Source organism: Neopsephotus bourkii, unplaced genomic scaffold (assembly GCF_033783945.1).
Source record: "Neopsephotus bourkii isolate Nb327-2 ecotype Australia unplaced genomic scaffold, CSIRO-AGI_Nbou_v1 NB_38, whole genome shotgun sequence".
Classification (NCBI taxonomy): Eukaryota; Metazoa; Chordata; class Aves; order Psittaciformes; family Psittacidae; genus Neopsephotus; species Neopsephotus bourkii.
Genome location: NW_026900555.1, coordinates 1,148,671 through 1,176,604, shown reverse-complemented (window position 1 = coordinate 1,176,604; position 27,934 = coordinate 1,148,671). Strand labels below are relative to the sequence as shown.

Genomic DNA, 27,934 nt, shown 5'->3' with positions numbered 1-27,934 from the left:
CCTGGATTAGTGACCCTGCTGCTGTTGTGGCATCAGCACAACCCGGGCAGACTGAAGGACAGAGCGCACATCTTGGCTGGGGAGGTGTGGGCCATGCCGGCTGCCTGGCCCCCAGCACCCCTCTCCGCTTTCCCTGGGCTAGGGGAGAACCACAGCGGCCGCGGAGGCTGGGTTGGCCCATCCCGGCTCTGGGCACACAGCGGCGCTGGCGGCAGGGCGGCTCCCGCCGCTCCCTCGGGTCTCTGCCGGGCGCTCAGCGGCCGTCACCCCGCGCAACGGCGGCGGCATGGCGGAAAGCAGGGGCCGCCGTGCGGCAGTGCCGGACCGCTTGGCGCTGGAGCTGGGCAGAGAGAGGCGGAAGAAGTGAGTGTCCGGCGGGGACGGGGCTGAGGCCCGGTCCGCACCGTCCCACTGTTCCGGGAGGCGCCCGGGGACTCCCGCCGCCTCCCTGCGGGCGCCTCCCTGCAGCAAAATGGCGGGGGCTGCCTGGGGCGGGGGCTGCGGCTGACGGCGGCGCGGGGAGAGCGGCAGTGTGTCGGGCGTTGGGTGTCCGACCGCAGCTCTGCTGGGAGCACGGGTGGGGCGGTGGGGAGGTGTGCGGTAACAGGGCACGGTGGGCAAGTGGAATTGCCGGTCAGAGGGCTGGCACTAGCACAAGGAGCCTGGAGAAGTAGGGTGAATAATTTTAGCCAAGAATGCATCTGGTACAGTCAAGGAAAATGGGACTGAGTGTCGTGGTTTAGCTGCGGTAGGCAGCTGAACACCACGGAGCTACTTGCTCAGTTCCCTTCCAGCGGGACTGGGGAGAGAATCAAAAGGCTAAAAGTGAGAAAATCTGTGGGTTGAGGCAAAGACAATAAGTAAAAAGAAAACTAGAAACAAACACAAGAAAAGCAAATGATGACGAAAACCCCGGCTGCTTACCAGCAGCTGACCAATGCCAATCCCAGGCAGGACTGCCCTGGAAAACGCCACCACCCCCAGTTTCTTTGCTGAAGATGACGTGACATGGTCTGGGATATCCCTTTTGTCGGCTGGGGTCAGCTGTCCTGGCTGTGTTCCTTTCCTACTCCTTGTGCACCCCCAGCCGGCACAATGGCAGGGTGGGGTGAGAAAAGGCCTTGGCTCAGCCATAACTAAAACATCCCTGAATTATCAACACTGTTTTCAGCACAAATCCAGAACAGCACCATACCAGGTACTGTGAAGTAAATTAACTGTAGCCAAGCCAAATCCAATACACAGAGATTGGAAGCCACGATGGATTAAGAACAGAAAAACTCCTTTGGGAGCATGCCCTTTTGGGAAAAGAAGGATCAAATGGGCAATGAGGTGCTCTTTATATGTGCTTTCTTCCACAGTGTTGAATAAAACTGGAAAACTGGATTTTGCTCTCTCTACTATCAGTAAATATCTCTGAAACCTACATGGAAAGTATGGGCATCCCTCTGGTGCAGTTTGCAAAGAATATGAGGACTTGTTAGTGGTACTAGTTTGTTCCCTTGCTTAAGCGGCAGATATTTCAGTGCCCTGGTGATTGTTAAAGCTTGCACAGTGGTGGGATTCTAGGTTGGGGTTTTTCCCACTTTGCTTTGGAAGTTACACATTTTCCCCTGTGTTAAAGAACACGATTGCCTTTTGAATGTTAATATATTAAAAGTTAGAAAATGTCAGAAGCTCCTGTGCTGCCTTAAATCAGACCCATAATTACCCTTAATTGTATTGATTACCTTAATACATTTCCATACCATTTTCAAACGTTCTATTCCATACACATTTCCCCCCCACACCCAGACAATGTTTTTTTCAGTGTCTGGACTGCAGATCTCTTAAAACTAGTCCTGCAATTGCAGACTTTATAAAATGTTTGTTCACTACTGGAAATGGGGAAAACAGTATTAAGAGAGTCAAAATGGGTAGGCAGCTTCTGTATTCAAAATGTCACAGAAAGGAGGTTGGACATACCTGCACCAATGTTTAAGCAAATGTCCTTTTACTAAGTCTCCTGAACTCAATATGTGTCGATATTTCAGTTATTGTCTGCACGCACCGAGTCTTTTACTTTGACATGTGAGCCTGATATTATGAGAGTTCAGGTGAAAAGCAGAATGGTATTGGCTTTGTTTCACTGCTCAGATTTTTTTTTTTTTTTTTTAATCAATGAAAACCTTGATTCTTCATGTACCTTAAATTCTTGCTAATCCCTGAGAATATTCTGCAGGATTGGGCCCAAAGTCCATGACACCTTATGAATTGATGACTTATTTGCTGATAAAAGAAAAATATATATTTAATTAAAACCTTTCTTGTGATGGCATGACAGTAATAGACTTACTGCTCCAGGTGGATGCTACAACTGTTTCCCATCTATATCTTGTGTGTGCAAATAGACAATGCCATTATTGCTGATTTTTCAGAAGTTATTTATTCAACCTGTTAATGACCAGGCTTGTTAGACAGGTACATCTAAACCAGTGCCGTGTGTAGTCAATGACACAGAAAAGCTTTTTGAAGGTATGATTCACCTGACCTACTTTGGCTGGCTGTGCTGGTATGAGATGGCTCACACCCTGGGAAGTACCTGTTTCTCTCCATTGGGTATAAGGCCAGCTAAGGATGGCTGGCTTGCAGATGTCTACATTCCTTCACAGCCACCTCACCCTTGTTGTCTTTTTACTGGCTTATTTGATTATTGCGCCATTTAGACAGTTTGCTGACAGCTCACCTATCACTCATTTAACACTGCTGAAGAAGAGTTTTTTACTTCAAAAAGTAAATCGAATCATCTATTGTCTGTAAGGGGTACCTCAGGTACCTGCTGATGCTCAGTGATATAGTGGATGTAGTACTGTGAAATCTTTCAAAGTCTTTAATGAAAGTCAGCTTAAATTTGCCTCTGAGTTACCGTAATTAAAGATTTGGTGCAGGTTTTGGTTGGGAAATGTCATGGCAAATGTTTATGAGAGGGACAGAAGGCATATAATACTGTGGTATACTTCTTAATAGACAGAGGTCTTAAAGCCATGTATTTATGCATGTCAGCTACTTGCTAATGCTGATAGAGTTGTGTGTTAATTCAGCTTGTGAGATTTCAGCTTCTGTGGCTTTCCTGGCAAGGAAAACTGCAGCATTTTCCCAGCACACTGCTGGCTGCAAGTCTCATAAGTCTGCAGCTTTCAATACTGGGTATGCTCTTCCCTGTGGTGCCTTTTGCACTGCACAGTATCGTTTCTGCTTTGCTTGGAGGTTCTGAAGGCATCTGTGTATTTTGTCTTCTACAGGAATCAGTAAAGCTCTGCCACATTATAGAGCTGATGATTTGCCCTGAGCTTCTCCTGTAATTTTTCACTGCTTTCTCCCTCCACTATAGAAAATCCCTTCAGGCAGCCTTTTGCCTGGTACATGTACCTGATATCCAGATCCGCTAGCAAAATGTGCAGGAAAATGACTTTTATCCTAAATGGCTTTCACTTTCAACTAAAATAACACCTGTACGCTGCCTTAAAAAGAAACTTAGCAACTTTTTTCTTTGTAATTTCAATCACAGGCTTCTTACCTGAACTGTGGTTTTTCCTCCTTTTCTTCACAAGAGCTTTCTTATTATGCTTAGTATGCAAGGATGTAGTTAAGTTCCCCTGGTGACTTACATGTGAGCTTCTAGGATTTATGGTCTTTTCTTCTGTGATGACTATAAATTACCCATTGACATGGGAAGGATTCATAGGCCTTGAATATGTCTGATTATATTTAACATCTGTGAAGTTGCAGATAAAGTCACACCACAGTCCCTCTAAGTACAGACCAAAGTCTCTGGGTAGGCAGATATATACAGTTGCAGTAGATTCACGGTAACAGATACATGGCATGACCATCACTTTCTGTCACAATTAGAAATAACCCCACAAGTACAAAATACTCTGATATGTTAAAAAGCTGAAGTATTTACCAAGTTGGTCAATGTCATTTACTTCTGCATCCGTCCTCTGTCAGGGCAGTGACTGTAATTTACTGCATATACACTGACTAAAATAGAGAGGTTTCACCCTGGCTACTTCTTGGGTGCCATTGGAGTATTAAATGTTTAATAATAATTATATTAAAAAAAATAATAGATTCAGTTGACAAATGAAAATAAGACTTTCTGTCGGTGTAGCAAGTTGTCGTGGTTTAAGTCCAGCCGTAAATCAGAACCACGCAGTCTACCTCTCACTCCCCCCCTTCCCCCCCTGCTCCCGGAGGGATGGGGAGGAGAATCGAAAGAATGTAATTCCCACGGGTTGAGATAAGAGCAGTCCAGTAACTAAGGTATAACACAAACCACTGCTGCTACCACCAATAATAATAATGATAAGGGAAATAACAAGAGAAGAGAATACAACTGCTCACCACCCACTGACCGATACCCAGCCTGACTGAGCAGTGATCTAGCCCCTCCGGGTAGCTGCCCCCAGTTTTACATTCTGGGCATGATGTGCTGTGGTATGGAATACCTCTTTGGCTAGTTTGGGTCAGGTGTCCTGTCTCTGCTTCCTCCCGGCTTCCACTTCTCGCTGGCAGAGCATGAGGCTCACAAAGTCCTTGGTCAGAGTAAACATTACTGAGCAGCAACTAAAAACATCAGTGTTATCAGCAATATTCCCAGGCTGAAAGTCAAAACACAGCACTGCACCAGCTACTAAGAAGGAGAAAAATGACTGCTACTGCTGAACTCAGGACACAAGTACAGTCTGATACCTGACAATTTATCATTTCTGTATTCATTTTCATCAGGACAAAATATAAGTGGAAGTTGGCTGGCAGTTTTGCTAATGGTGCAGAAAGAATAATAAAATCTAATGTAGGAAATGTTGTATATAGTCTTGGAATGGTAACAAAAATGAAAAACAGAAAACATTGGATTTAAAGAACTCATTGTTCCTGTGTTATCCCTCTACATCCAAGCACCTAGTTAAGATTTCTTTGAAAAACACTTTTTTGATACAGCTCAGCTCTAGTTACAACTTTCTGTTTAATTTTCAGTGTTACTTCCTTCAAAACTCTGATTTTAGCACTCACTGTCATCATAATTCCTTCTTTTCCAAGCATAGTGAGGTTGAGAAAAAAGTGCTCTACAGAAACCTTATCTGTTTGTATTATGATGATACCAGCAGTGTAGTAAGATTTTCTCTTTTTTATTCCTAGCCATCTGCCTCTTTCATTAGCATGGGAGCAAACAGGCAGCAGCAATCAGATTTCCTTTGGTTTTCCTGCATCTAAGCTTTTTGACTCCTGTGTTCCAACTCTATCTTTTGCTGGGGCTTTCAGCACACCCTTTTTGTCTCCAGCAAGTTACTAGCTCTTTCATTATTTTTCTGTCTCTGTCCCCCCTATCTAACATTAGCAGGGATAAAAATTGTGATGGAGCAAAGAGGGAGACTGAGTTCTCCCCTGCCATTTGAGATCTCAGTCTAACTGCCCTGCAGTGTGTTTCTTGCACTGAAAACTTACTTGAATTACCTTACATTACTCTTCTTTACATTTCTTTGCTATTTAAACTCTTCAGACCTCCATGTTCCAGGCATACCTCCTCTGTTTCTTAATATCTGTTGGTTTGCTTCTGCTTCTGCATCTTTAAGTTGCAATCTGATGTTTCAAGCTATGAGAATGTCACCAACAGAATGTGAGGATGAGTGCAACAGGTGATGCCATTTCTCAGTAATCAGCTGCATCATCAGAGCTTTAATTTATCATAGGCTAATTAACTGCATCTTTAAAAGCATTTTTCATTATGAACATGTTCAGAAAGAAATGATCAATGTTGACATGGAAGCTGCCCTTTAAAACAGAAAAAAAACCCACCAGAAAATAGGACAGCACAAAGACTTTCTCTCTTGCATGCTTTATGAACTAGGCTATGGTTCAAAAGATATCTATCATCATATTGGTATTGTAAAGCATTTACCGAATGACCTTATTTGAAGAGTTGTATTAGAAATACCTCAGTTTGGGCACTAAAACTGAAGGCACCCAAGAACCATTGATCGTTTTTTGAAATCTTGGTCTTCTAAACTTAACTTTAAAGGACAAACCCACAAACTGCTGTTGTGTTGTGATGCATTGTGTTTTGCTTGCACCTATGCTGGTGTGGGATGTGTTCTTCAGATCTCACAGGCAGGAACATTTTTCCATAAATATCTCCAAAGAGGTTGTTGGCATAAATATGGTCAGTAATTTAGACAGCAGAATAGTCCTCTTGGTGTGATCGTAGAACCACAGAATCATAGAATGATGGATTGAAAGGGACCTTAAAGATCTAGTACCAAATCACCTGCCATGGGCCAGGACACTCTCCACTAGACCAGGGTGCTCAAAGCTTCATCTAACTTGGCCTTTAACATTTCTAGGAAGGGGACAGCCACAGCTTCTCTGGGCAGCCTGTTCCAGTGTCTCACTACTCTCACAGTAAAGAATTTCTTCCTAATGTCTAACCTAAATCTACGCTCTTTCACTTTAAAGCCATTCCCCCTTGTCCTGCCACTACATGCCCTTGTAAAAAGTCCTTCTGCAGATTTCTTGTAGGCCTCCTTCAGATACCAAAAGACTGTTACAAGGTCTCCCCTGAAGCCTTCTCTTCTCCAGCCTAAACAAGTCTCCCAGTGATTCACTGTAGCCCTGTAAACTACTATTTTACAATTTACAAGGATGAGAGTCGTTCAGCACATTGCAGATGTGTGTAGATGAGTTGTGCTCTCATCAAAGTCCTCTGCTAGCTTCCACTTCTGGTCATACCTTCCAAGGCAAACAGAGCCCAGTTTCCATGGTCGTTGCCAGCTGTTTGGCAGCCCAGCCTGTACACAGAAGTAATCAATGGGCACAAATGTATTCCCCCACAAGATTAAGGTACTGAAAAAAATGGCTTTAGCTCTTGTATATTTTTGTAACACTCATCTTACTTTAATCACTAGCTTTCTTTTCTGATAGTCATAATGCGTGGTGTGTTTTGGTTGGTTTTGCTGTGGGTACAATTTAGAAAATTACTACTAAACATTGAGCAGTGAGTCAAAAGGAAGAATTTATTCAGAATTTCAAATGACATGTCTCTCAGGCACCTTCGTATTTCAAAAAACCCCAGCACAACCCTTGGGTGTCTTTCAGGTGAAAAATGAAGGCCAGTGTCCTCTCTACATTTAATTCTCATGATCTGCTAGACAATTAACTTTTAGGAAATTTTGGTCTTCTTTTTCTTAATAGAAATAATGTAATTCACAAAGTCAAAATGCTTCTAATTTTTTTTTAAGGCACGGTAGTATCCATAGGCAAAATTACATTAAAAAACCCCATGGGTAAGATGGTGCAATGACGTGAATGACCAGTATATACTTCAGCTTGAAATATATTTGATTTATGCTTTTTAATTTTAATAATAAGATTCATGCAGTAGCAAATTTATTGACTTCTCTCAATACCACAGGCAAATGCTTGAAATTTCGATATCTGAACTGAGAAACACTGTCACAGAATTGGAAAAAAGAGTTAGCAGTGTTGAAGATGAAGGTAAGTGAATTACACCAGAGTCTTGCTGACTGAGTAGAAAGCTAATTTTTTGGGGAAGGTCTTAGAGAGATACATATTTTTATTTAGAAATTTAAATTTTCCCTTTTCAAACATGACTGTCATAGGTGAGAATTTGCAAATGTGAAATTTAGGAATGCTGCATGCTACCATGATAGCTTTTTTTGGTTAATGATTTATGAAATTATGAGCAACATGAATTCATTAAGTTGGTTAATATTCTGGCCACAGTAAGCCCAGTGAGAAATTTCCTTGATTAATATTTTCAAGATCTTTTGTATGCAGAGATCCTCATTATGAGGATTACTAACTGGAGACTTTCTCCATCTCCAGAAAAAGAAATGGGAACAGAATTTGAAAAAATGCTAACTTTTGCTTGAAATGGCATAAAATAATCTGGGAAATAAAATAAGCTGCATTTGTTTTTAAGGTAATGAATGGAAAACCAGATATGAGACACAAGTAGAATGGAAAAAACATCTGGAAAGGCAAATTAATATTCTTCAAGACAAGATGGAGCTCATTTGTGGAAATCCAGCAGGTAGAAATGGGCTTTTGTAACTGTTTTTCAATCAAAGTAGTGATTATATGTTGAAATTATAAAATGGAACAAATTTTCTATTTATTTGTAGATAAATTGTCCACTGTTCACACCTTTGATCAAATGTCTATGGTGAGTACTTGTCGTGGTGTCATGTGTTTCAGTTTATGCCCATTGCCTCTTGTCCAGTCACTGGGCACCACTGAAAAGAGTCTGGCTCACTCTCCTTCATTTCCTCCCATCACGTGTTTATACATATTGATAAGCCCCCCCGGGCTTCTCTTTCCCAGGCTGAACAGTCCCAGCTCTCTCAGCCTCTCCTTATGTGTCAGATACACCAGTCCCTTAATCATCTTTGTAGACCAGCTGATTATACTTACACAAATGTTTCCATGTGACATTTTTGTGCTTTAGATTCTGAATATTAATGGGAGTTTACTGAGCCTAGAAGAGGCTGCATGCCCTATTAATGGAAATGATTATCTGTTGTAAGCAGGGAGTGAATAATTAACTGCTTTTTCTGATCTGATTCATGGCTTTCAGATAGTAAACATTCTTGTCATTTTTACTACTGTCCTAAAAATCATGGTGTTTTCTAGGTTGGAAGAATTTTAATTTTTTTTTTTATATTAAAAACCTAATTAAAAAGAGAACAAAATCTTTCCCATTCCACTTTCCTATTTCACAGAGTTCATTTCACAGCTGGGGTTATGTTTGAAGAGAAGTCTTGAAGAAAGAACATTGATCTAGAAAATTTACAATATAGTCAGCTTCAGACAATTTTATTCCTGTCCACCTGTAAGAGGCAGACACAGACTGACAAGCACGCTTAGAGTATCAGAAGTGGTTATTTCCATCCAATTGCTAGTATTCTGTTAACCAGTTCAATTACACCTTGCCACGCATTCCAAGAGTCATTACCAGTGAGGGAATTTCCTTTACCAGCAGCTGGATTGCATCAGTTCGGTGCATTTCTAATTCCTGCTGAATACTGCCTTACCTTCTCACCTATGAGCTATGGTTCTAAGAGGTTTGATTACTGTTCCCATAAAGGAAAGAGTGTCAGCAAAGCTGAAAGATTCATGCTGCCAGAAGGAGTCTAGTAGACAATTTGGAGAGTCCTAGACTTAATGACACCTAGGGAAGTCTGGAGCCTATGTGCCACACCATAGGTTTTTCTTCTGAAGTTTGAAGTCCTTCCTTCAGCCTTTCAGCTTAGAATGAATACAGTCTTGTGCTTGTCAGCCTCAGGGGGAAAAAAGTGCTTAGGGTTTTAGTGAAATGTTTCATTTTTCCTTGTTGCGATTTTTGGGAGCTCGAAAGAGGAGAAGAAAATAGATGTATTTTTTGGGTTTTGCTGTTTTTCTTTCACTGAAGCTATCATAAAAGTCTGTATATTTACAGATATTCCTGGAGAATATAGGGCTGCTTTCTTCTTTTAAGAGATAAGACTCTGGTAAAAAAAAAATACACAGATAGTTTTGTGGTGTTTAAGCATATAGGTTTATCCAAATCCTTTTTATGTTTTTGACAGTTGTTCAAAAGAGTAGGGGTGAATATTTAGCTTCTCCACAGATGAGAATAAAGAGCAGATGTGGTGAGTGGGTGTAGAAAAACAAAGAGCTTTTCAGCCAGTCATCAATCTACACTTGCTCGAAGTAAAAACGCTGAGAGTTGGTATATATAAAATCGTATGTGTGTGCTAAATCAAAAGTACACGATGATATTCAGCTTTCAACTTTCAGTTGCATACGAATAGGAATATATTCCTATATAAATAGGAATATATATTTGCAATGCATATTGCATATAAAAATTCTTCACTGAAAGGGTTGACAAGCACTGGAACAGCCTGCTCAGAGAAGTGGTGCAGTTACCACCCCTGGAGGTATTTAAAAGATGTGTACATGTGGTACTTAGGGACATGGTTTAGTGGTAGATTTGGCAAGTGCTAGGTTAATGGTTGGACTTAATGATCATAAAGGTCTTTTGCTACCAAAACTATTCTGTGATTCTATGATCCCGTGATTCTATGAAGCTCTGTGGAAAGGGCAGTGATTCTTCCAGCAGTATGTTACAGTGTCTATAATATGGCAACAGGAGATGGTAGATTTTGTTTTGAGCAACATATTTAGAAAATTAAATGTATTTTCAAGTCTTCTTAAGGTATGTTCCTAAGGGAGTAAGAATTACGCAGTTAGAGTTATTAGACAGACCTCTAATACTTTATAACTTCCTAAGCAATTTCAACTGCATTTAACAGAGGAGATAGCTCAAAGATCCTGAAGAGATTAATCTCACTCAGGTAGTCATTTATGGTCCTGCCCTAGTCAATAGAAGGAAAAAAACCCATGTCTGTAGAGTAATTCATCCCGTTGAGAGATAGGTAGCATAAAATATTTTCTCCATATCAAGCAATACAGGGAAAATAAAAAAAGATTAGTCATCAGGGACCCTGGCAGTCAGCAAGCTATAAAAACCTGAATGAAAGAGAAGAATACAGATGCAAATTCTGGAGTGATGAACAAGGAAGCACAGAGGATTTTCTGTGTTGATAGATTGCAATAATTGTTGCAGATGGCTTGCACTATTTTGCTTTAGAATTAGAATCGTACTGATGAATGATTCCTTGCTATGAAAACACCCCTATACCATTTAAATACACAATTATCATTCTGAAGGCCTTATACTGACTTGAGGTAAACCTTTTTTTTTTTTGTTTGTTTCAAAAATATCATGTAGGTGTCACTTGAGAGTAAATGTAGAACTAATACCTTGAACACACAAATTTTTTACAGCCAGGGTTTTGAAAATCATTTTTGTGTACTGAGGACAGATTAAAAATAACCTAAACAGTGACAAGCAGAAGGGAGTTCCAACAGTGAAAACTGTTTAGTCAGTAATTTCCTTTATGTCCCAATGAATAATACAAATGTCATACAGTACTTCAGAAATAATTACAGGTGGAATGCCTTCTCTCTGAAGTATAACATGATGTGGATTATACTTGCCTCTTAAACAGGTTGCATTCATTCACATTTCTTCATGAAATGAGTTTTGGTGAAATACATGCTCTCTGCTAAGTGTAATTTCCCATATATGCAGAAAGAAAATTATTCTTTTCTCTCTCACCATTTCTGCAAGAAAGAATCCCTAGATAGCAGCTTTAGTATGCAAATACTGAAAGGCATACTGCAAAATCAGTTCAGAAGAGCACACTCTTTATAGCATTGCCTTAGCAACGCTCTAGTTAAGATTTGTCAAGGAACCAAGGTTGCTGTCATAAATCACCGTTTTCAGGAATGTCCAGCATCATAGCTGAGAAAATTGTGACATTAAGGGCCAGATATTTGTTTTGCATAGCTGCCTTTATGAGAGCACAGTGACTGCAGAGCTGAGACCCTCACACAGCCACCTCAGGGTTTTTTCTGTCAGTTTTAAACTCAAAGCAGGATGTGTGGCAGTGTCACACTGCAGAAGGCGTTGGCAACATGACAGGAGGGGATCTTGGGTTTATGAGAACACATAGCAAAGACTTTGTATTTCAGTAGGTGTTAATAACTGCCTATAGGGAACATCAGCACTTTATAATGCCATAGGAAATGTTGACAGCTATCCTAGCAAGTGGCTGTCAAATGAACCTTTTTCCTCTTGCTGGATTAAGTCACCAGTAGCTTTATGGAAAGAAGAAATCAGGTATTCTATCTTTTAATGAAACTGAATTTTGGAGTATTTTGGAGAAAGTTGTATAGTCTGGTCTGACTGCCCTAAGCTACATCCTACCTCCTCACAGACTTCCCCTACCTCCTTTTTTCAGGTGACCTCAGACAAATATTTTGGATGTTTCCAAGAGACCTTTTTGATTTGCATTTGTTATGTTGGCATTAGTTGTTCCTTCTGGTGGTGTCACACAAACCAGCAGGCTATTTTACTCAAATCACTTCGTGGTATTCCCAGAGGCAGAATACACTTTGTATTTCAAAGAAAACAATCAGGGAAAAATCTTGCAGTCAGGTGACATTATTATCAGAATTATAAGAATTTCTTAGCAATTGACTGGGACCCTGCATATCTTCCAGAAAAAAATGTACAAGGAAGCAATGTCCAGCCTTTTTGAGGCCTACTGGGAGAGATACTAAATGAAATGTTTCAGAGTCAACAACTTGCTCTGTCAGTCTGAACCACAACAACGGAGGTATCTAAGTTCCTCCTCCCTAAGCCAGCAGGTAACCTCTATGAGAGACTGGGAGACTGGGTTACATAAGGATTTAGGGTAGCAGTGTCCCACACCTATTATACTGAAGGAGCCTGAACTTTTCAGCAAGTCGCCAGGCTGATTTCTTTTCCCTGGCCATTACCAATGTCTCGTGTGAAGAAGACATTGCACGCAGGTAGTTCCGCTGTCGGTCTGGTTTCAAACACAAAGACGATGCTAACCACAAGGGGGCACTTGGCATTTAGACAAGTACAGGAGCCTTTCTTAGCCTGTACTGAAGCCCTTCTAGGATCTAGTATATGTACATCTCGACTGCATATTGCTAATTATTTTTTATGTATAATTTTTGCAGTAATATATTTATAGTGAGCTTATCAATATAAACTTAAAATTAATTTTAAAATTAAAGCTGTAGTATTGCTTTTTGCTCTTGATGAGTTTCAAATGATCTGTTAAAAACATTCAGTTAAATCAGCTGATGAACATCAACTCCTAGTGCGGGAGGGAAGGGAGGTTATTTTCTATACAAAACTTCATTTGATTTAAAATGTCAAGTAGAATGGATTGTGAAGGCTTTTTGTGTTCTTGGGTTGTTGTTTTTTGTTTGTGTTGTTTTTTTTTTTCCTACAGGACTGACAGATATATTGCTTCTGTTCTAACTCATGGAGAGATTTAAAGAGGATTAGAGCTGAAGCAGGTTGCCATAAGGATCAATAGTCTACATGAGCTGGGCTCTGATGAAAGCAAGTTTGAGCCTCCTGATGATTTGTCACCTTGTTTGTTGTGAAATGATTCACAGAAATTGTCACCTCCATTGCCACTTGTAGCCAGACAAGGAAAGACAAGGAAAAATCCAGAAAGAGAGCAACTTATGTGGGTGGCCTTAAAATTCAGCTGCAGTGTCATTCTGTGTAATTTCATTTTCTGGCAAGTGTTAAGCCAAGTATGTAACTTCAGTCAAATGAAAAGGAAATTGTGTAAAAAAAAACAAAACAAAACACAAACAAAAAAACCAACCAAACAAAAAAAAACAAAAACAAAAACTGGAGAATTGGTGTTCCCTTTGTGCAGCTCTGGGCTTTGCTAAATGCTGGATGCAAGACTTAATGTGTCATTGCTCTGAGAGTGAATCTTGCTAAGCCCTGCAAAATTCCATTCCATAAAGAAAGTATTCATTTAAAATCTCAGTGTGTCTTTTAGCTTACCAGTTTGCTCAGAGTGGTTTGACATGGACGACTTACTGAAAACTAAGGATCTTAAATTTGGGTTAAGTGCTTTAGTCAGCTTCTGTCTCCTTTTCAGGAATAAATAGTCCAGCTATTCAAGGCTTAGTAGAAGAACCTGCAATAAATCTAACTTCAAAAAAAACCAAATCAACAAACATTTCAATATTCAGTTAAACCACCTCCAAAAAGCCTTTTTTTGTTAATTTATCTTACTAGTTCATCCTAAAGTTTTGTTAGTAATTTCTTCTTCTGGTTGAGTGCTAAATAGCTGGGAGACTTCCCCCTCTGCCCCGGTTCTCTTGAGCTCTTACTGGTCCTTGGTTTTTTAATTGAGGCTTTTCTGCGCTCCAAGAACTCTGCTACAAGTCTGTGTTACTGTATGCCTTAAGCTCTATTTTCTGTGAGCTTTTGCTTTTCTGTTGTTTAAATGTATTAAGCACTAAGCTGATCATACAACCATAAGCATCAATAATTGAATCTGTTTCAATGAGGTTTCTTTCAGCTTGCTTCCCACAGGATACAGGAAAGGAAAATCCATCCCTTAATGATTTAGCTGCATTTGTATGCTGGTTCTCTTGCTTCTTGATTTGTATTGTGCAACAGCCAAAGACTTCAGATATATAAGGTCTCAGCTAATTCTTCAGGTGCTGCCTTGAAAGCAGGTGTCAGGTAACTTACAACCAGTCCTGGTTAAAGTGGGTCTTCAGAACCTCTCTGAAATTTTTCCATTTAAAATTTTCTTGTCTCTGTTTTTGAAATTGCATTTTATAATGTTTGGGGACTGGAGAGGTCTTTTAATTGAGTAGGAATGTCTGTGTCACCTAGATTTCTATAAGAACTTTGGTATTACTGTACTGAGCTCTGCATCCTCAGTAAGGTGTGTGCACCCAGGAACGGAAGTCAGAATGCTGAGTTAGCTGCCTGAGTTTCTCAGGTATTAACTGGGAGAAAGGCAGCTAGATTGGGATTCACAACAGAGTGCATAATAGACATGGAAAATCAATAGGAAGTTGGTAAGAAATATCGAAGAGTTGTGTTTGCATCCTGCCTCTTTTCCAGAAGTAGGCATGACCTTGTAGCCATCCTCACTTGTTCCTCCTCCATCCATGTAAATTTTATCTTTCTGACTATTTAACAGTCTGCCTTCAAATATTATCTCAGCATTAGTTAAGCTCTCAGGTTAGCAGAGGACTGAAGTGTAGCTCATCTAATTTCTTTGTGGGTTATTTTTTAGGCTGTTATAAATAAGAGGATTCCTTCCTTATGCAGTGTGGGTGGTGCATGCCTCTCAGGTTGTGCCCCATTAGGGGGATGACCATCAGGATGCTTTGCTTTGAGACACCATAAAGGCTTTCAGCAGCAAACTAAGCAGCTTCGTTAAGCGTGTGCTTGTAGGCAACCACAACACAAACAGCTCAGATGCCTACCTAAGTTATATGACAAAATCACATCTGAAGATTTTAAGACATTGCATAGGTTGCTTTATTAGCATTAGGATGTTACATTCTGCCTGAAGTGCAATTTAGACTCTAGTCCCTTTGTGATTTTGAGCTTTACTTCCCAATCTGTAAATTGGGAGTAATTTATAGCTTGTTTATTTCACAGGAGAGCTGTAAGCATAGGTACATTACAAATTATGAGGCACCCAGATGCTATAGGGGTGGTAACTGTATACTTTAGTCACATGAGCCTATTTCTGTCTACTTACTTATAGAAAGAGTGTAGTGCGCTCTCTGTTTCCTTGAAGTTGGATATCTTCCCTGCTCCAGATCTGAATGAATGCCTTGGCATCTGCACTGGACCAGCTGCATTGGCAGCAAAAAATAGACAGCACTTCTGAAAAGATTAAATGAAAAATTATCTTAAAGTAATTTACTTTGTAGGTGAAAGAACTCAAAGAAATTAGCTGAGTACCACCACTGAGCAGGTACCAAATTGCTCTATTGTAACGGCTGCAACACCAAGTCTTGCTGTCCCATATAACACTGATGGACAATCTAGTGAGGAAATAAATAGTGGGCTGTGGATTTAAATAGAAAAAATATGCAGAGCAGCCTGAACTTCTGTATTTATTGTATTTAAGCTTACTGTGGTGGTACAAAATATGTTGTAGGTGGTACAGAGTATGTTGTACAAAATATGCTGTCATGTGGTTATAAGCTTATGTGCAGTGAGGTCAAGAAGGCAAAGAGAATTGGTTTCCTATCTTGACAGTGCTGAGGCCTTCTTTATCTGTCTTGTTTAATTCTGCGCAGACACTGATGTTGCAATGAAATAGCACATGACCCTAGTGGAATTTAGCCAAATCTTCTCTTTAATTGGTAGCTTACTTTTTCTCCTTGAATTGGCCAATGTTGTCTGTATTGAATGTAGGAGCCTTCTGTACTAGGACAAAGATTTTCTCTGCATCCAAGGTACTCCTGCTTTAATTAGGAAAAAAAACCCCAACCAAAATCCAAAAAAACCCCAATTCTTTTCATGTCTCCAGAGTGTCTGTTATAGCAAATTAAAGTTAATAACAGTTCAGTCATGTGTGAAACATTCTTGAAAGATAGAGCTCTTCTGTATCTCTTTTTTTTTTTTTTAACAGTGAGAGGGGTTATTCCTTCTTGGCAACATGAGAGATTTTTTTTTGCCATGGCTTTTGCCACGCTCCTGAAAAATTTTGACATTAACAGAAATCATTCCTAAGGAAATCTCAGTAACAGCCAGTGATGTGTTGTACAAAAAGTTCGGAAAAAGAATAAAAGATGCAATGACCTGCAGATGCTAGAAAGGAGAAGACCCAAGATTTCAAGCAGGTATATGTTTGGTGGCTATCTGTTAGAAACCATTGGTAGGAATATTACTTTACACATCCAGAAAACACCTTGATGATGTCCAAAGTCAAGGATATAAGTTATGGACCTGAGATAAAAATGCTCAGTGATAATGTCTAGATGTTTTTTTCGTATCTCTAAGGAAGACAACTCCACAACTTTCCTGGGCAGCCCATTCCAGTGCTCAGTCACTCTCACAGTAAAAAAGTATATCCTGATGTTCAGAGGGAACCTCTTGTGTTTCAGCTTGTGTCCTCATGTCGTGTCACTGGGCACCATACTTTGCACTCTCCCTCCCGGTAATTATGTACATTAATAAAACTCTCCCTGAGCCTTCTTTTCTTTAGCCCGAGCAGTTGTAACTCTCTCAGCCTTTCCTCACAAGAGACGTGATCCAGTGTATTAATCATCCTTGTGGCCCTTCATTGGACTGTCTCCAGGATTTCTATCTCTCTCTTGTACTGGGGATCCCAGAACTGGACACAGCACTCCAGGCATAGCCTCACCAGGGCTGATCAGATGGGAAGGACAACCTCATTTGAGCTGCTGGCAGTGCTTTACCTCATGCAGCCCAGGATACCATTTGCCTTCTTTGCAAAAAGGGAACATTTCTGGCTTATGTTCAGTGTGTCCACCAGAACCCACAGGTCCCTTTCTATCATGCTGCTTTCCAGCTGGGCAGCCTCCAGCATTTATCAGTTCATGCGGTTGTTCCTCCCCAGGTGTAGGACTTTTTGGCCTTCTTGCTCAGTGTCATGAGGTTCTTGTTGGCTCATTTCTCCAGTCTGTTGAGGTCCCTCTGGATGGCAGCACAAGCCTCTGGCACCATCAGCTGTTCCTTCTGGTTTGGTGTCATCTGTAACCTTCCTGAGGGAACACTGCACCACATTGTTCCAATCATTAATGAAGATGTTAAACAGGACCAGACCCAGTATTCATCCCTTAAGGCTTAAATTAAGTTTGGGATTTTTAACTCTTAGCAAGCATTCATAAACTTTCTGAGAAATAGGTCATATATTGATACTAGACTTCTGGATCTGAGGTTTGCATGATAAATAGGTAAATATTTAAACATTTCTTCAAAAAAAAAAGGGGGGGAGGGGAAAGGATGAGGAGTATTTGGAGAATTATTTTATCTTATTTTCCATGTTTACCAGGAAAATCTGGAGAATAAAGGTGTTGCAAAGCACTAAGGTTGGGAGAAGAAATAATTTAAGGAAATGGTCAGGTAATCAGCACAGAAAGTGAAAGGATTCAGCTATTCTGTCAGGGAGATGCTTGAGTTAGAAATTTAAAAAAAGAAAAAAATCAAAATTCTGAAACAGACACTTATTTTACACAATGGCCCTGAGCAGACAAATGGAAGACTCTGACTAGCTTGTAATATAATAACATTGATAATGAAATCGTAAGGGGATAACAAGCTTATCACTTCCACTACACAGTAAGCAAAAAACTGTCCTGTCCAGTAACCAAAAAATGGACTTACTCTCCCTCATCCCAGTTGTAGACAAGGCAGATGGCTACACACTTAAGACAGTGTCCCCACAAAATACTGCATTATAGTCAAGTTTTTATGAGTTAACTTTGACATCCCGTATGTCTCTTCAGCCAGTCAAGGAGCTCCCTTGGCAAACTGTTTGAAAATGGATGTGCAGGTGACATCGGAAATCTTCCTCCTACTGAAAATGAACCATGAGAGTGTACCTTGGTCAAAAGTAAGGAGCAGTTCTGCCTGGTCACCACAAGATAACTTTGCTAATCTCTCAAGGAACAGCAGTGTGGAAAAACATATCTATATCATTTAACACAGTAGAAATGTGTAGGACGTAACTGATAATTGTAGCATATGGTTAGTTGCTTTTGTCTCTGCAGTGTGCCAGCCAGAACCATGTAAAGAAAAAGTGTACAAGAAGCAAATAGAATAATAAATATCATAATGCTTGAAGAATAAGGACTATGGTGATAATATCTTTATACAGAACGGAAATATTTGTAAAAGGTTGATTTATTTACTATAACCACAGGGTTCCTTAAAGGAGATTCTCAAACAACTAGTAGAAGAGAAGAAAAGTCTCCAGAATCAGCTAAAAGGCAATGAAGTTAGACTGGAACAAGAAGCAAAGGTTCGTAATCACTGTATACCTCTAATCTAGAAAAGACATTATGTTGTCTGACAAACAGACAGTATGTGTGGAACACAGAATAGTTCCACAAAATATGTCACTGCAAAAAAAGCTCTGCTGTATATTTGTTTCTTCCTGTATGATTCAATTTTTTAAAATATTTTGCTTCTTATATGCCTTTTTATAACTGTAGGTTTATCACAAAGCTAACAGTGCGCGGCGCATGTACCTCTCAGAGATCTTACAGGTAAGAAAAATGCGTGACTCAGTAACTTAATATAGCAACAGTATGATTTCTTAATACAGCAACAGTATCTGTTAATACCATAAGGTCAAAGTCTTTTATCACTTCATATCTGCCAAATCCATTACAAAAGCTTCTGGTTGCTTAGCCTGGAAATTAAAAGATTCAGGGGAGAATTTATCACTCTCTATAACTACCAGAAAGGAGGATGGAGAGAGGAAGTGGCTGGTCTCCTCTCCCAAGTAACAAGTGATAGCACAAGAGGTAGCGGCCTCAAGCTGCACCAGGGGATGTTTAGATTGGATATTAGGAGAACTTTCTTCACAGAGAGGGTGATCAGGCATTGGAACAGGCTGCCCAGGGAAGTGGTAGAATCACCATCCCTGGAAGTGTTCAAAAACCATGTCAGTGAGGCCATTGATGACATGGTTTAGTGGTGAACTTGCTAGTCCTGGAGTAAAGGTTGGACTTGAGGATCATGAAGGTCTTTTCCAGCCTAGCTGATTCTATGGTTCTATGATTAAAAAAAAAAAATAATAAAAAATCAAGAGCTAGAAATGGAAAGTTTGCTACAGTTTGTTTTATTTTAAATATTTTTTTTTTGCTTTTGTATCAACTGGAGTTTCATTGTTCCCAAAGATAATCGAAGTGCCCTTAATTGTGAAAGCTGAAGCCATTTTCTGGTACTCCCTTGCCCATCCATTAGTCACAAGACTGCTATGCTAGTTGAATGTTGCAGTTGAAAAGAACAGAACCAAGTTATTAGCAGTAGTGACTCCTACCTTAAATAGCAGTTCTTCCTTTTCGTATTTCTAATTTTTTTATTTTAAAGACAAACTAGCCAGGCAGCTCAGACTGACAATACTGCACATATTTCAGTTAGATTTGTAAGATAAGGGATGAGATAACTTTTTTTGGTGAAATCAGAGGTTAAACTTTATTGCTGCAAATTATGTAATATGTAAAAGTCGATACTAGAAACTGGAGAAATCTGTAAAGGAACCTGTAAAGATTTCTGGTACTTCTTACTCTGAAAGTACTCTTAATTCCTGAATAATACAAAAGAAGTAGCTTAGTGTGATACTCAAGAATGACTGTCACTGCATCCCTGTCATAGTTAACTGAGGTGAAAGGCTGTAATTAGCAGTGTTTCCATGTGTTTGCACAGTGGGCAGTTGATTCTTTCATGTTGTTCATTGCTGCTTGGGGAAATGTGAGAGAATTGCTTAAACTAACTTTCCAGCATGAAACCAAGAAAAAGCCCAGGAAATACCCAGCATAACTGTTAATATCTTTGCATTAGCAGTGAAACTGGGAATGGCTGTAGAAAGAAGGTAGGAAATAAAAGATTTTTAAGTAGTTCCTGTTCTCAATGTTTTAATCTTTCAAAAGTACAACTAAGTGGCTATAAGTTGTTTTGGGTTTTTTTTCTCATTCGGAGAAGTATGTTACAAATACAGTGTTTCTTCATTGAAAAAGTGGAGTTGCAGGCAGTATGACAGAAATATGCTAATTGAAATTACATATTCTCTGATCATTCAGATTAATAAATAATGGTATTTTTGCACAGCAAAAGGATTTTGGCTTGTGTTCAATTCCCCAAATCAACAAGGCATCAGTATAATACATGCTTAAAGTATTTCATGGCAGTAAGACTGTAGTTGGTCAAAATTAGTTTGAAAATATTTTACTTCCTTAACTGTGGTTAGGATATAACTTGCTTTGTAAAAAACTGGCTATTGCAGACCTCAGCTACACTTAAAATTGTTGAAAGGCAAAAAGCAGATGCTCTGACTGGTAAGGGAGACAACCCGATACTGAGGTAAATTTCCTTTATATTCACTATGTTTTCTGCCATTTTTTTTTTTTTTTTTTGCTAAGTATTGTGTTCTGATTACCACAACTGTCTGTTCTTGGTAAACATCACTGAGCATAATCCTACTGACTTGGTATTAATATATTTTTTCTACTGCTTTTTAATCAGTTTTATTTAATACTGAGTATGTTGCAATATTGAAAGCACATATATTTAAGTGGCCTTTTTGAAACCTTACAATACCTCTGATGTTTGTCAAGTTATGTTAATAATGGATTTATTTTTTTTTTCTGTATTACTGCAGAGTTGGGAGCAACAAGTATACCCTGTAGTCCATTAAGTCCATTCAATTAAACAAATGTCTTGCTTGGTCCTTTTTATCCAATGGAGATTTTTGTGGATGGTAATGTTAGTGATTTTAGATTACAACATATATAGTGTTCATTGTTTAACAGATTTCTGTTTATCAATCTGGGTTAGAAATTAAAATTTGAAAAGAGCCCACCTGTTCTGAGCTATATAAAAATAAAATGAATTTCTGATTGTAGTGCTTATGAGTAAGCTTGAAATTGGAAATTTATTTTGTAACAGTACTGCAAATAGTAAGAATATAAAGTATGAAGAATAGAGGGAATCACATCAAAAGTGTCTTAGACCTAGTATCCCACCTCCAATGGCCATAAGTAAATGGCTACAAAAGTGTGTAAGCAGGCGGATATAATGTTTGTTTTTGGAACTCTCCCAAATGTTTCTTATTTGGAGATTCCCTAAGCTCGTATGGTCTCTGTGTATTTAGTATCTCACACTAAGTACATTTCTGTGAATCCACTTACCTATATTATTAAAGTGAGCATGCACAATATATATTGGGAACATCTGAAAATGTAGAGAGTATATTATAAGCATGAAATTGTGTAGGTGTATTTGCTTACCAGCTTTATCCTTTTATTCTGTGGATGCAGAGAATCACAGGATTTTATCAATTAGAACCATAGATCTTCATGCTCCAGGGGATAATATTAGTAGAATATGAATTATTGTAGTACAATATGAGTTGAAGTCTATAACTGAAGTTTCTCAGTATAGAAAAAGGCACTGTATGGGTCTGAGGTACCCCATATATAGCCAGTGTTGCTTCTGGGCCCTGTGATGTTCAACACAGCTCATGTGGAGAAGGCCAGGAAGCTAGAGAATTCAGTGTCTCTGCTAGGAGAATTCAATGTCTCTGCTGGCAGATCATCAGGCAGATACTGAGATTTGCTGAGGGTTAGCAGTAGCCTATGATTATGTTGGGGTTTTTTTGTGCTTCATTTTAGTAGACCATTACTTACCCTGAAATCATACGACTGTGTTTCTGTAAGTTCCTTTGTATCAAATAAAAGAAAATAAAGTGTCCTGTAATTGCTGATCTCGGAAGAAGCATATTGTGACAAAATATCCCCTTTCAACCCATTTTCTCTCGGATTATTTTTTTTCTTAACTTTTCAAAGTGCTTTACGCACATGAATGGAATTATTCATTGTTTAAATTGTCCTTAGTAGCGATGTATTGGCTTTGCAGTCCAGTTTGGAAAGCATTATCTTTTATAACTGGTGACTTAGAACTTTCAGGTCAGACTTCGGTCTTAGTTAGCAACATGAAGATAAAAATGGGGATTTGACACCGTTTGGAAATACTAGAACATAAGTAAGCAGCCCTTGATTGTCACAAGGTTAACACAGTTGTTATTATATTATTTGTTTTTAATTATGTCTTGATTTACAGCCTGAAATTTGTTCATTCAAACTGACATTAATGAGAAATTATTTCATTCAAATAAGAAAAGAGCTGCATGATTGAAAATAAACCTATTCTTGAGAATAATTTGAAATTTTTCTGTCTAGAGTTCTTATCTCATTTATGTTGGCTTTTCAGAAAATGCCTGTCTTTATTGGATTTCAAACCATACTAAGAAACTATGATTGTTTTGACTATACAGGTGTGGAAAACCCAACCTGTATACTAAAGCAACACTGAAACACCTTTCCATGGTAATTGTAAACACTAATTGTTGATGCATTCAATTTCTTGGCCATCCAAATATAGAAGTCAAGTGCTGCAGAGGTTCTTTTTATGGTATTTCACAGAGCAGGAAGAAGATAGGCCTGCTGACAATTGGGAAAAACATGGATGTTTTGATGACTTATGTCTCTGATGCAATCTGAGCAGCCAATTTAATGTCATTCTGAGCACCTGCTGTTATACTGAGGCATACAGCAGGGCTTATTAGCTCAGTTTGAACATTGCACTGGCTGCAGCTGCCTGGCTTCAATGCCCCTAAGTCGAGCTGGTTTTGACTGGAAGAAGGTTTTGCTGCCTGCAGAATTCCACACAAACATACGCTCTTTGGCCCTGCTCTACAGTGGTCTATGGATCAATTAAATAATCATTTATTTATATATTTATTTATATAAAATCATTATTGTTTATATTGATTTTGAATAATCAATTGATTTGAATTTAAATAAATCAGTTATTCAGCAGACTGGGGTCTTGGGTTCTGATTATTCAAGCTCTGAGTAGAAGTAGTTCCGTGTGTCTTTGGGGGCTGCTCTTCCATTAAGACCATGACTGCTTGTAAGAGCTGGAGCAAACGATGTGTCAGTATCAAGACTAGTGAGCCCTAGGGACAACTGTTGCCCATTTGCCTAGAAATTTGAAATTTGCACAGATCATTTCATCACAGCTTCTACCACATAACAAAATATTTCTCTGGCTATAATCGTGAATATAATGATGTGATTTTGTGGTGTGTTTTCCTTCTGGATGCCTTTATTTAAGAAGGACATTGAAGCCCAATATTTTGTATGCAAAATGCTGTCTGTCCACTGTAGCGATGAACAGAGAGAGAAACAAATGTACATTGTGTAGGATGCTGCTTGATCATGAGAATGACCCTTCCTGGAGATTTGTTTATATTCGCATTGATTTATCTTCGAAGATCAAGATGAAAATGCCTCTTTTAGGTTTCATGTAGATGGAGTATATATCCATGATAAGGACCACTTCAGAAGTCTTCTGGCAGCATTTTCTATGTAAGTTCATGGGCTCAAAAGCATGGACCTCCAGAGTGGAATACCTGCAGAGAACTGTAACTATATCTATGTGAAGTGTTTTTCCATTTCCTAATGGGGATTATGTAGCTGATGAAAATGTCTCCTTAGCCAGTTATCATCCTCTTTGTGCAAATGTTTAGTATTCTGCTCATATTCTTCAGATGCCATCATTTAGGTAACGGAAGTAGTCAGGAATGATGAGATGAAGATTGAGTTTGTATTCAGAATAATTAGATGCTCTGCTAGCCTGCAAACCCAGAAATATACTTGTTTCTTCCTCTCTCACAGATTTATTAATTCATAATAATAATCAGTTATGCAAATATAAAAGCATGCAAATTTCTAGCAGTTAGAAGTTGGAGGGAATGTAACACTTGATGGTTAACTTCATTTATTTTATTTCAGAGAGAGATACAGTGTTCAAGGAAACCCGAAGATGGTTAATCCTCAAAAAGGATCGATTAAAAAGACTGTAGGAGTGAAGCAGCTTTCAAAACTAAAGCACTGATTTAATGTTAATGCCAAAGACTTCCAGTCACAGTTTTAAAAATTTAATTTCACTGAAAGTATCTAAATTGAAAATGAATGTATTTATGCTTTTTTATAATACCAAACCCAGATTGGCATGTCTTCTTGGCAGCCTTAATGTGTTTCTTCTGCTTGCCATCTTAGTTCTGATGATCTCTTTCCATTATGGTAATTCTGTGTGTCAAGAACTTAGGAATCTTGGAGAACATTTATTGTCTTTATACACTAGGTAGGTCCTTAAACTCTTTGACTGCACAGCTGCCATTGAAAACAAACAAGCCTGTAACATTTCTGACCTCTCAACAAAGAAGAAGAAAAAGGCAGACTGATGTAACCTGAAATATTGTCTCACCCCCCAAAAGAGTAATTTCATATAAAATTGCATCCAAGATCATAACCATTCAGTATAGGCAGCAAAGAGAGCCTCTCAAGTAGTCTCATGATGGTAGAGCTGAACATGCCTTTCATTTGGCTTTTAAGAAGACCGACAGCATAGTTTACTATTCGGCTTGATTTTTTGCATGATACCACACAGTAGAGTCCCTTTATAGTACAAAGTTGGTTTATATTCCATGAACTTTCTTCTGTAACAGAGGAAACATAACACTTCCAAATGTAACTTTTTAAAAGCTGGCTTGCCACAGACCCTGTGTTGACCATCTCTTCCTGTCTGCACAGTATAGAAGCACAGCACCATTTCCAGCTACTTCAGGCACTAGTAATGAGCATATATGGAAGGAAAATTGAGCACTTTTTATTAAGGATTCTTCCACAAGAGCCTATCTTGTGGAGGGGTTATTTCTTTTAAACACTATATATACATTATGTTTCCTGATATTGGTATGTTGTTATTTGAAATTTGAACTCTCCTATGAAACTTTGTGTCCACAGTCTAGGTTCCATAAAAACCTCTATATGTTCTTCAGTGCCACTGATACATGTATTTTTATGGTCAAAAATAGTGACAGTCCTTAAAGTCATCCCTTGAATGAAAGTAGAACTACTTTGTATTTTCACTCTTAAGTGTGCATTTATTATATTCATTACCTAAATTTTAGTCATTAAACTTCAGTAGAATTTTTTTAAAATGGCAACAGGAAAAATGTTTTGGTAATGAAGCTTTGAGCCTCTGGGTTACATCTTAAAAGCTCTTGGCAGAGCAAATGCTTCAGAAGTGCTTGACTGCCTTTTATTATTTTTAAGAGCATCCCTAGCACTTTGCAGTACCTAATAAAGCTTTTTGCTTATTTAAGAGCAGTACCAATAGTTTCTTATTACTGGCAGCATTAAAGTGGGGCTGTATTTAAACACATACAAAAAGATCACTGATGTCATTCTAAAATGGAGAAAAGACCTGTAGTATTGTACAGCATGTTCTGTATGGAAACCCCATTATTTTTTTCTCTTCCACAGTATGAGATTTATTACAGATATTTATTATGTTGCCATGATGCACCTGGTACCATTCTTTCATAAGCAGGGTGGTCTGCCCAGCCAGTTTTTTCCTCACAGTCACAGTTGAAAGCATAGCACAGCTGATGAGGCTAGCACTGCTTTGCTCCTGCTTTTCACATGGAAAAATTCCAAATTTTGATTGTGCTGGCATTTGTCATTATGGAGGAGGAGAGGGGAAAAAAATCACCATAATGGTCCCACTGGCATAGAAGACAAGGGACATCTGCAGTAGTGAAGATTATCCAGTTCTTGGATTCATGCAGACATTTATTGCTACTGTCTCTGAATTGAGTGTTAGTCAATGCACTCAAGCCTGGCCCCAGAGCACCTCAAACTAATTGGGAACATTGCACAGATATGGCAGAATGGCATTTTTTTCACAGCAAGAGGCTTGGATGATTCCCTCATGGGTAGTCCCCACTGGGGACTTAAAAAGAGACTTTTTTTTTAATTCTAAGAGACGTCTATTGGTACAATTTGGTACAGTAATGACCTGAGGAGGGGAGCAGACCATGTCCTACTTAGTCTCTGATTCAGCTTCTCAAGAGCAATTGCAGGATTTGAAACTCAGTCGCACGATAATTAAGTCCTCAAACATGTGTTTGACCATTTTAATTGTGTATCCAGTTGTAATATTTGCTGTACAAGATGGTTATAGCTCTGCACTCGTACACTTTGAGTTAATTGTGTTTCATTTTCCTTCTGCCTTTCTGAAAATAAAGGCACCCTGATAACTTTGATGTTATCCTAAGTTTGATTACTCAAGTTTCTTTGAAACAGCAAAAAGATGGTTTTTGATTTCAAAACTGTTGTGTTATTTCTTTGGACCTGAATAAAACTTTTACACTGCTAGCTTTCCCAAACCGTGTTGGAATTTTTGGTTTGGTTTGGTGGTTTTGGATGGATTAATGTTTTGGAATGCCTGGATTTATCTTGCATGGACTTTTCTAACTATTATTATACTGTGCTGTAAAATGAGTTTTGATTACATTTGCAGCAATGAACAGTTACATGTCTTTAAACAATATATTCTATACAAATATTTTAGCACATTTAGGAGTAATTAGTCCTTGAAAGCAGAGTATGTACTATTGGTTTAGGCACAGAAGGCTCAATCACAGAGCTAGGTTTATTTAAAGTAGAGATGGCAGTGTAGCAATGTCTGTTTTTTCCCTGATTTCATGATGGTGATCTTTTTGTAATGTTGCTAACCAATGTATGGTAAATTCTGTCTCCTCTAAAGCCTCTGTGCATCATCTTCTAAGCTGGACAAATCTGAATATAAAAATGGGAAACTGAATTGCTGACAGCTGTGGCTGGTGAGTGAATGGAGCTAAACATCAGAGGAAGATAGGATTAGAGCTGAAGGTTTGAATCTGGCCAAACTTCTTCCTGAAGCAAAGAATGTGGTTGGGATTCCAGATATATTGGTTACTGGTTGTAGTGTGTAAGTGCCTTTAATTGGTGGACTAAGAAATTTTATATCCTAACTCGGGACTTGAGAATATTCTTCCCTAACGTGGTTACTAATGTAACTTCACAGATTTCAGATGAGTCACGATTTTGAAGTAACTTTGGCATTTTGAATATTTACCCATATTGCTGCTGGAAAATCTGAACTAAAAAACTCGAATGCCAGTAAACAGACATTTCTTATTTCCCAAAACCCCCTGGGTTTTTGTTTGTTTTGTTTTTAAATCTCATGATTAAGAGGTTATTGAGTCATGCTTTTTCTTTTTAATGAATCAGCATAGCACCACTGCATTCCTCTATAATCGAATAAAGTGTTTATTGGATAAGCATTGACTGTGTGGTTGATTATTGTGTAATTATGCAGCATAACCACAGACTCCAGAGAACTTGGGTGATGACCTTGCTCATAGTCAGGATATTATTAATAATAAGCAAGATATTTCATTGCTTAAATACTTTGTTTAATGGGTTCTCTATACAAATAACTGATGAGGTGGTACAGTTCACAGCTTACCTGCATTCCTATGATATTCCATCTCCAATGGTAAAAATGAGATGCATAATTTACCCTTAATACATTACCAGTAGTGGAAGATGCTGTGTAGGCATTTTTAGAAGTGTGATGTAGACACATTAGCAATCAAATAAATAAATAAATAAATGAACCTTATGTTATTAAGCTTCTGCTGTTGCTGCCAGACTGGTGTCAAACGTAAACAGTAATTTGTACTAACTCTGGTTGGAAGCAGAAGTGTATGGATTAAAATCACAGCTAATTGCAACAGTTTATCTCTTTACATACAGGTGTCACACTAATGGCAGACAACTTTAGACTGGATAATGA

General features: G+C 38.7%; 2 protein-coding genes and 1 long non-coding RNA gene across 9 annotated transcripts in view; all 3 read left to right on the top strand.

The window, feature by feature from the left end:
* Window positions 1–27,934, top strand: part of SPART (spartin) — a 467,162-nt gene that overhangs the window by 15,286 nt on the left and 423,942 nt on the right. The window lies entirely within an intron of this gene.
* The window catches only part of LOC133207989 (uncharacterized), a 214,844-nt gene that overhangs the window by 164,089 nt on the left and 22,821 nt on the right, over window positions 1–27,934 (top strand). The gene's annotated exons all lie outside the window — the stretch shown is intronic.
* On the top strand, window positions 53–26,480 carry CCDC169 (coiled-coil domain containing 169). 4 transcript variants are annotated; one of them, XM_061345255.1, is made up of 8 exons: window positions 53–84; window positions 7,451–7,533; window positions 7,982–8,092; window positions 8,184–8,224; window positions 18,381–18,479; window positions 18,673–18,726; window positions 20,469–20,545; window positions 24,040–26,480. In XM_061345255.1, the coding sequence occupies exons 2-8, from the start codon at window positions 7,455–7,457 to the stop codon at window positions 24,140–24,142; spliced, it is 564 nt and encodes a 187-aa protein (XP_061201239.1). In that variant the 5' UTR covers window positions 53–84; window positions 7,451–7,454; the 3' UTR covers window positions 24,143–26,480. The 4 variants fall into 4 exon arrangements, with proteins under 4 accessions (XP_061201239.1, XP_061201231.1, XP_061201247.1 ...); XM_061345247.1 differs by lacking the exon at window positions 53–84 and adding an exon at window positions 216–363; XM_061345263.1 differs by lacking the exon at window positions 53–84 and adding an exon at window positions 1,411–1,434.

What these genes read in the sequence shown, in the direction of transcription:
- CCDC169 (XM_061345237.1), top strand. Translation starts at nt 6,707, where the DNA reads ATGTGTGTAGATGAGTTGTGCTCTCATCAAAGTCCTCTGCTAGCTTCC. An exon ending in CCTTTGATCAAATGTCTATG is followed by an intron (nt 8,225 to 18,380) that starts GTGAGTACTTGT and finishes CTATAACCACAG; the next exon opens with GGTTCCTTAAAGGAGATTCT. An exon ending in ACCTCTCAGAGATCTTACAG is followed by an intron (nt 18,727 to 20,468) that starts GTAAGAAAAATG and finishes TGGCTATTGCAG; the next exon opens with ACCTCAGCTACACTTAAAAT.